The sequence below is a fragment of the Coenobita brevimanus genome, chromosome 26 (assembly GCF_032717465.1).
Source record: "Coenobita brevimanus isolate Jiangsu-jjx chromosome 26, ASM3271746v2, whole genome shotgun sequence".
Lineage (NCBI taxonomy): Eukaryota > Metazoa > Arthropoda > Malacostraca > Decapoda > Coenobitidae > Coenobita > Coenobita brevimanus.
In genome coordinates this window covers 9,847,924-9,856,729 of record NC_136979.1, presented here as the reverse complement: position 1 = coordinate 9,856,729, position 8,806 = coordinate 9,847,924, and the positions used below count along the sequence as shown (strand labels likewise).

Genomic DNA, 8,806 nt, shown 5'->3' with positions numbered 1-8,806 from the left:
ACATCATCATCATCATCGTCGTCGTCGTCATCTAATTCTGTGTGCCCCATGAGCAGCGTAGGAGCCCGGGGCCAGGCAAGTTGGTCCTGAAATTAAGGATGAGAGTTACCAGCCTCACTCATCCCTGAATGGCATTACATGAGCAGTAAACCCCAATCAACCCTTGGATATAAACTTACAGGCTTAATCTGGTTGGAGCACCCTCATTACCCACTAAACCACCAGGCACTATAGTTTGGTTAAATAGTTACCACCCAGCTTAGTACATGGTTTCCTGGTGTACAGGAAACCATTTGGCTTGTCACTCAGTGTAGAGTCACCCATAAACAGAAGGAAGAGGAAGGAGAGAAGGAAGGAAGAGAGGAAAAGGTAGCCACGCGAGAGCAGCATTACATCGAGTGAGTGGATGGTGAGCACCCCCACCTACCACTAACCAGTTTATAAAGGAGATGATAGAGAAGACCACTAAATTATAGACCAATATCCATCACCAGCATTGTGTGTAAACTGTGTAGAAAAACTATAATAAAAGGTGGTTTAAGTTCTAGAAGAAAATGAGGTAATAACAGCACAACAGTTTTTATTCAGAGAAAGCTCATCATGTCAAAAGCCTGCTGACTTTTTACAGCAAAGTGGTAGATATCATACAGGAAAGAGAATTCCAGGTAGATTGTGTCTGCCTGTGAAGAAGGCATTTGATAGGGCACCACACAAAAGATTGCTGTGGAAATTAAAAACTGTTGGAGAAGTGAATGGGAAGATGCTAAAATGGACTGAAAATTATTTAGTGGGAAGACAAAGGAGAACAGTTATATCTTCATTATCATCCAGACCTCTTGCCCCACCCTAGGACAGGGTGAGGAGTAATATCGTCCAGACAGCCAAAGTTTGCCCAGTTCCGTGGGCCATGCTTCCATTCACTCATCTTTCAGGCCCTCAAAATCCTGGCTCCATCTGATTGGCCAAAAAAATTTCACCACATTCTGTAGCTTCACATATATGCGAAGAACAGTTATAAGAGACAAATGTTCTCAGTGGAAAAGTGTGACTAATGAGCACTACTGGGTTCAGTTTTGGCTTCCATTATTTTATTTTTTTTATATATAAATGATATGCCAGAAGGCTTAAGCCGTTTTATGAATATGTTTGCAGTTGATCCAAAAATTTTGAAGTGAATCCAGAATGATTACAGTTGTGAGGAGTTGCAAAATGATTTGGATAAGTTGTACAAATGGAGACAGACTTGGAAGATGGAGTTTAATGCAAAAAAATGTCATATCCTAGAAGTTGGAGTAAGTGGCAAAAGACCTAGTTATAAGTATAAAATGGGAAGAGAGAGGAGCAGCAAAGCAAGGGAAGAGAAAGAGCAAGGAGTGACCATACAGGATAATCAGTCACCTGAGTAGCATATAAAAATCATTGGAGGGGCATATAGATTGATGGCCATATCAGAGTGGCTTTCAGCTGTCTGGCTAAGGAAATGTTGAAAGAGATAGTGTCCATGGTAAGGCTGAAGTTAGAGCATGCAGCAGTGATATTGTATATGAATTGAAGAAAAGCAGATGCTTAAATGTTGTGAAAAAATTTAGCTTCCCAAATAGAAGGTATAAACATTTGGAACAGTCTAGAAGAGGAGGTGGTTCAGCAAAGAACGTCTGTGAGTTTAAAAGTAGGTTGGATAATTACAAATATGGAGAGGGGACAACACGAGCTTATCTCAGATCCCGTGTACACTACAGCTGTGATGAAAACACACACACACACACACACACACACACACACACACACACACACACACACACACACACACACACACACTTTGTCTGTCTGTCTGTCTGTCTTTCTCTCTCTCTCTCTCTCTCTCTCTCTCTCTCTCATTGTTTTCAGTGTGTGGTGGGAAGGAGGATGAGGAATGTGAGTCTGGCCACTAGAGAAAGAGAGTTAAGAGGAAGGATGGGACTGGAGTGTGTTGGTGTTGCAATGGGGAGGGGTAGATTGAGATGGTTTGGAAATGTTGAGAGGATGGAGGATGACAGTTGGGTGCAGAGGGTGAGAGGTGTGAATGTCGAGGGTAGGGTTGCAAGTGGCAAACCAAATACAGTTGAACCCCGGAATTCGTATACAATTCGTTCCTGGAGGCAGTACGAGTTGCAAACTGTTCGAAAACCGAATAATTTTTTTCCATAAGAAAGAATGTAATTTGCATTAATCCGTTCTTTAGTATGGATGAAACGGTAGATTTCGCCAAACTATAATGAATGGCAAAATCGGAGACACGGGTTCCACTTTCAAACATTGCAATGAGTTCTTTTTTCAGCTCAGTTATTGTTCTCACTGCTTTACTTTTAGCTCCAGCTGACTCACTAATCATCTTAGGGCCCATGATCATGTACAATTTTCTATCGAAAATACGTAATTCATCACAAAGTTTAATCGAGCCTGTATGACTGATGCATAGCTGGCAGAAGACAAAGCCAGACTGGCCACCATGTGGCACCTACACTGCCGCATCTCTTAGTGCGAATAACGGGTCACTGTACGAAAACGAGCGATTTTTGGACGAAAAAGCTGTACGAAAACCGAGTTGTACGAGTAGAGAGGCGTACGAATTCCGGGGTTCCACTGTAATGCCTGGGATGGTCATTGAGTGTGACCTCAGGGATGAGAGACTGAATAAGGAGGCTGCTAAAGACTGAGAAATGTAGAGAGCCACCATTAGGTGACCAAGACTGATGCATGCAAGCATGTTGGAGCCACTGTAAATGATATGAATGATACAAACATTACCACCCAGTATTATGAAACGGCTTCCCGGGTTACAGGAAGCCATTAGGCTTATTACTCAGTGTAGAGTCACTTACAGTGGAAAGAAAGATAATAGAAGTGACAAGAAAGATGGGAAAAATAGAAAAAGAATGATTAAGGTAAAGAAAGAAGCAGGCAGCTTTGTATTAACCTGCCCCGTACTGACTAATTTATTACAAAACCCATCTGCAAAACCTGTCAATTTTTTTTTTTTTTCCTCCGCTTTTTATGAGAAACATTGAAAATTCATAGAGAAATTGCTCACCTGAGGTTTAAAATCCCACTGCAGGTAACAATACCCTGACCTGGCCGTGTTTTCAATGGAGTCTGGCTCCAGAGAAAACATGCTCTGTGGGAGGGGTAACTATTCCAAACCACTCATAAATGGTATTTATTTTTTGTATTTGATACACATTTATATGTACTACAATAGTATACTGGTTTTCACACATTAATATAGGCGATATAATCGTTGTTTCACTCTCCAAACAAATCAACATACCTCACCTTTTTTGGCGACGTTACCTGATCATCATTTCTGACTGTTTCTTCCTCTAATGCTACATAAACTTTGTCCTCCACATTGTCATCGATTGGGGGAATCACTCTGGCCTTGAATTTCATACCGTGGCGCGACATGCCTTTACTGGCCAGGTCACTGGTAACAGGTGAGTTGCCGAGACAATGGTGTGCCGGGGGGGGGGGGGAGGTCACGCAGGGTAAGGCATTTCCCCCCCTGGCATTGGGTAGAGGATGGTGTCCTGCATATACTTACTAAAAATCACACACGAAATTTGAAGAATGTGCAAATGGCGGACCTTGCAATAGCAAAACGTTTTTCATACGTTGTGGGAACTGAGCATGAAAAAAAGTTGCAATGTGCATCGTACGTTGTGGGTATGGGGCGGGTTAAGTAAGTGGATGATAGTCACCTCCACCTACCACCATGTAGTGGTAAGAAGGGTGGGGAACTGGAGGCAGGCAGCAAGGAAAGAGAAAGGCAATGGATACATTGGCTAAGAGACTTACTAAAAGAAGGGGAAGAGTTGCTGTGCAAATAGTTGTGGGGCATATATACATTAATTCATACATATATACATATATGAGCATATACACATAGGCAGGAGAGAGTTATTATATGAAGGATGGAAAGGAGAGCATACACATTTATAAATATACATTTATACCTGTGGGTACAGACATACACACCAGTGGCATGTTGTCACTGATTGGGCAGAGGAAAGTGAAGAGAGCAGAGGTGGCTAGCAGAGAAAGAGAGTAGTTGATGTACTTGCCGAGAGGCTTAAGGGTAATGAAGGACCCCCACACCACAACACACTTACCTAATGCACCTCACGCTCACAACAAAAACAGACCTTCAACATAGAGTAATTTCAACAGAAAAGCTGTAGGAGTGCCTGGCTGAAGTGGTCAGTTTCATGCATTCTATCAAGTGAACACCCAGATGAACTTGGTGTTGCAGCATTGTTTAATGCTGCAAGGACTGTAGGGTGGTCTCCCACATCTGAAATGGCCTGGACTATGGTAACATGACCATAGACTTTCCTACACTTCAGGCCTTCTGGGTCCCTTAATTGGTAATTTGGGATTGGTTGTCATTGCTGCAGTATATTTTTAATAACTTTAATACAGTAAGCCTGCAATACAAGTGCCTTACTATGGCCTTTGTAAATTACATAAAAATTGTCTTTTAATGTTCTTTTGTAACTTACATAATTGATGTGTTAGTTTCACCCTGTTTCAGTAGTATGGAAAAGTTATGTTATTATGGAATCTGAACCTTACTTATAACAAGGACTGTCTATACAGCTTTTTATCTTTCACACCTCTTCAGAAATTATGTACAGCATTCATTTTGATTTTAGACCAGTTAAATTTTGATACAACCTCCTATTTTTAGGATGTTTTGGTAACATGCATCCTTTGTCAGGGTGGCATGAGACAGGTGGAGCAGTTGCAGGGGCAACGGTGTGCCAAGGAGAGATATATACAGGGAATGCTGTCAGCTCTGCGGGTACATTTGGCCAGACAGAACCAAGATCACACTACTGTAAGTAATTCTCTTCAGTATAATTACTCCTATAGTCTTCTCACATTAACTTGGCAGAGATTTACATAATTTTGCAATGTATTTCACATAGCTCAGTGACAGTACTACAGCTCTGCATATTTTCCATGTCACGTCTTTGTTAATGTTCATTCATTTATCAGTTGTTTATAAAGGCTCCAACATGCTTTCATGTGTCAGCCTTGATCACCTAATGTGGCTGTCCACATTGCTTGATCTCTAGCAGCCTCTCTGTTCAATCCCTTATCCCTTTGGTCATTCTCTTGTTACCTTGTCCCATGTCTTTTTCGGTCTGCCTGTCGCAGGTCAACCCCCATTGTTCACATCTCTCACCCTTTACACCAAGTTGCCATCCTCCCTCCTCTCCACATGCCCAAACCATCTCAGTTTACCCCTCATCACAACACTAATACTGTACAATCAGGTCCCATCCTTCCTCTCATGTTTTGGTTGCAGTCCTAATGTACCAGCCCTGTCATTCAAGAATGCACTACACAACCATTCAGTCCTCATCTCTATATATTTGAGCTTATATCCTCCTTCTTTACTGCTGAAGTTGCGCCACCATACAGCATTGCATTTAGTGACACATGTTGCATACAAGAATCCCTTAGCATGGAGGGAGAGTTCTCTCAGTGTCAGTAGGGGCAATAACTCCCTTAACTTCTTCCAGCTGCTCGTTACCGTTGGTACTAAGCTAGCTCCAACCCCACCTCCAGCACATATCATATTCTCCAAATAATAAAACTGCACACACTCATGTGATTTTCCAGCAATGTTAACCCCTTAACCGTGGGGCGTCACTTTCGTGACGCTTGGGAGCAAGGGATCATACCACGGGGCGTCGCTTTTGTGATTCTCTGTTATTTTGAATTCACCCGGGCTTCCAAGTGGGGGCTTGTATCATCTATCAGTACTGCCAATGTCCAACACTAGTCAGCACTCCTAATCTCATCTGTACTCCCATCCATTGTTGACAATTTAGCCATTTCTCCCCGTTCTTGACTCCCCTCCCTACCCCCCCTCCATTACCCTATCCTCTTGCCTGCCCTGCCGTGCTACGCTAAGTAAATCTTCCCTGGAATTTTTCACTGATTTCATCCATTGAAATAAGCCCTATGCCCTATTCTTATACCAAATAATATATACAAGAAAGAAATAAGGTAAGTGAGAGTGCCATACACCTGGAATTGGCTAATTATCACCTGACAACACCTCACGTGCACTCGTTCGCTAATTTTCGCTGTTTATTTCCCCTTGAAATATGCCGTATAATCTATTTTCGTAATAAATATACATATAAGGAGGGAAGGGAGAAGCCTAAGTGATATTTACATTCACCTGGAACTACCTAATTTATAATGTATTGTCTTGATTTCTTGCCAATCATTTCACTGCTATATATAGCTGTTTCAAGAGGCTAACGTTGGTAGTAATGAATTTCCCTAGGTAGGCCACCACCCCGGCCCACCCTTATCAGTTCACTCTCGTCTTCTAACGTGGAGGTACGTCAGTTCGCACTTGCTAGCTTCAGGGACTTTTCACCCCCATGCAAAGGGCCCTGTGACCTTTATCCCCTATTAAACCTCGTGTGGAAAGAGGTAAAGGGCTGACAATTGATAAAAGAGTGACTACGATCTTTCTGTTGAGTAAAACAGTGCAAGTGGAATTGTAAGCAAGTGGAATTGTAAATAATGTGTAAATAATGTGTAAACAGCAAGTGAAAGTAATGAATGTAAATATATGTGAACAGTGGAAAATAGTTTTATAAGTTACTTCAAGTGACAGTGCATAACACAGTGTAAATGAAATAGAAATGTAAATAACGTAAATAAAATAGAGAACATAAATAGAAATGTAAATGAGTAGTATTATAAGAATACGAGTATATACCCTAGGAGTAATGAAAGTGGAAGTTTCACTCTAGCATGTCTGAATACTATGAAATATGAGAGTGAAGGTGAAAGTAACATTCACTCTCAATGCTAGTATACAGGATGAGAAAGTGAATGCTAAGTATTTTACTGAAAGAAATTGAATCCCTACAGTGACAATAAACTAATACTACTGAAGGAAACTTATGGATAAAGACTGTAGATATATATAAGTGTTATATAGTAATAGAAATATAAAGTGTGAGGGGTTTTATGAATAATAAATGACAGAGTACCAAGAGCGAACTAGTGCAAGTGCGACGGTCAGACGTGCTCATAATTTTCATTGCTTTCACAGTGGGTTTTTTTTTGGAGTATGGATCCCAAACTACTTGAAAATCATAGAGTAGTGTTTATAGTGTTAATATCTGGCTGTGGTAATCATATTACGGGTTGTCGGGAAGTGTAAAGTGTAGACTTCGTTACCCAACTTCAGAGGTCTCCACAAGTCCTACGGTAACCGACGAAGGCTCAACAAACATTCCAGGAGAAAACTGAAGGTATGTGCCATAAGCATATTTAATTTTAATATTCTAGGACTAATAACTGATTTTTGGCAAATATTTTTTGAGAGTCTGTCGGAGCCTGAATAACCCTACGGCACACGCAAAACATTGGTAAACATGCCCGCGGTGTAGGGGTTAATCCTTTCCTGCCTCTCTGCATCTTTATTTTACAGTATTGATCCTGGTGAGGAAAGACATGGTTGTGGACAGGGTTGAAAAGGGTGAGGGTATAGCAGAGGTGCTCCTCTGAACTGTCTGCTTGCATCCTTCCACCTCTATGACAGGCATGTAGCACCTATCTAGCAACAGACTCTCATCCCTTTTTTGTCCAGCTTTCTAATGGAAGAGTTAACCGTTACTCCCAGTCCTTCATTTATGCAACAGGTCAACTCTGGAATTGTCTCCCTCTGTCTGCATTTCCTACTTCCTATGATCTCCAGTGTTTCAGAAGCAGTGTGTCCAGGCATCTCGAAATAAACAGATCTTGAATTTTGCTCTCTTTTATATTGTTTTTTTTTGTTTTTTGTTTTTTTTCTTAGAAGGAATGGTTTGTGGGATCCTGGCCTTTGGTTCCTTCTTCCTTGCATTAAAAAAAAAAAAAAAAAAAAAAAAAGACCAAAGCATGGACTAACGGAGAATATGAAGAAATGCTTAGTGACGCCAGTGAATGCTTAGAAAGATACATAAGCGGAAATAGTGAAATACTAGCAATGGGAGATTTTTTTATCTGTAAGGAAGTTTGCTGGGAATGCTGGTACACAGAAGGTGGAGAGGAGTCATGGGGAAGCAAAATGTTAAATATGGTAATGAGTAACATCATGACACAGTGGATTAGAGAGAATACAAGATTCAGAGGAAATTAAGAACCCATTCGACTGGATCTACTACTGTACTACCGGGTAAATAAAAAAAACAAAAAACAAATCCTGCATTATTGATGAGCTGATATACAATTTCCCATTAGGAAAAAGTGACCACATTCTCAGACTTTCTCCTCCAATTCCACCTTGGATGATTCCAGTGCTGTTCCTCCATCACTTCCCCCCATGACTTCCTCGTGGCTGACATTAAGATTTCTTCAATTGATGTATTTTATGCCATCACTGGCCACAATCCTAACAAGGCATATGGACCTGATGGGATCCCTCCTGTTGTCCTCAAGAACTGTGCTTCTGTGCTTACACCCTGCCTTGGTAAAGTCTTTCGCTTTTGCTTGTCAACTCGTACCTTTCCTTCTTGCTGGAAGTTTGCTCTCATTTAGCCTGTCCCAAAGAAGGGTGTCCATTCCCAGCCCTCTAACTATCGTCCAATTGCTTTAACATTCCATATTTCAAAAGTTTTTGAGTCTATTCTCGACAGTAAAATGTTAAAGCATCTCTCCTATCAAAACCTTCTTTCTGATCATCAATATGGGCCCCACCAGGGATGCTTGACTGGCAGTCTTCTCACCTACCTTTCAGACTCCTAGTCAT

The 8,806-nt window shown here is 41.2% G+C and overlaps 1 protein-coding gene across 1 annotated transcript in view; it reads left to right on the top strand.

The window, feature by feature from the left end:
* The window catches only part of LOC145394156 (uncharacterized), a 156,957-nt gene that overhangs the window by 56,596 nt on the left and 91,555 nt on the right, over positions 1–8,806 (top strand). Inside the window, exon 6 of the mRNA XM_080268135.1 lies at positions 4,757–4,876. Coding sequence (XP_080124261.1) covers positions 4,757–4,876 — 120 coding nt within the window. The remainder of the gene's footprint in view (positions 1–4,756; positions 4,877–8,806) is intronic.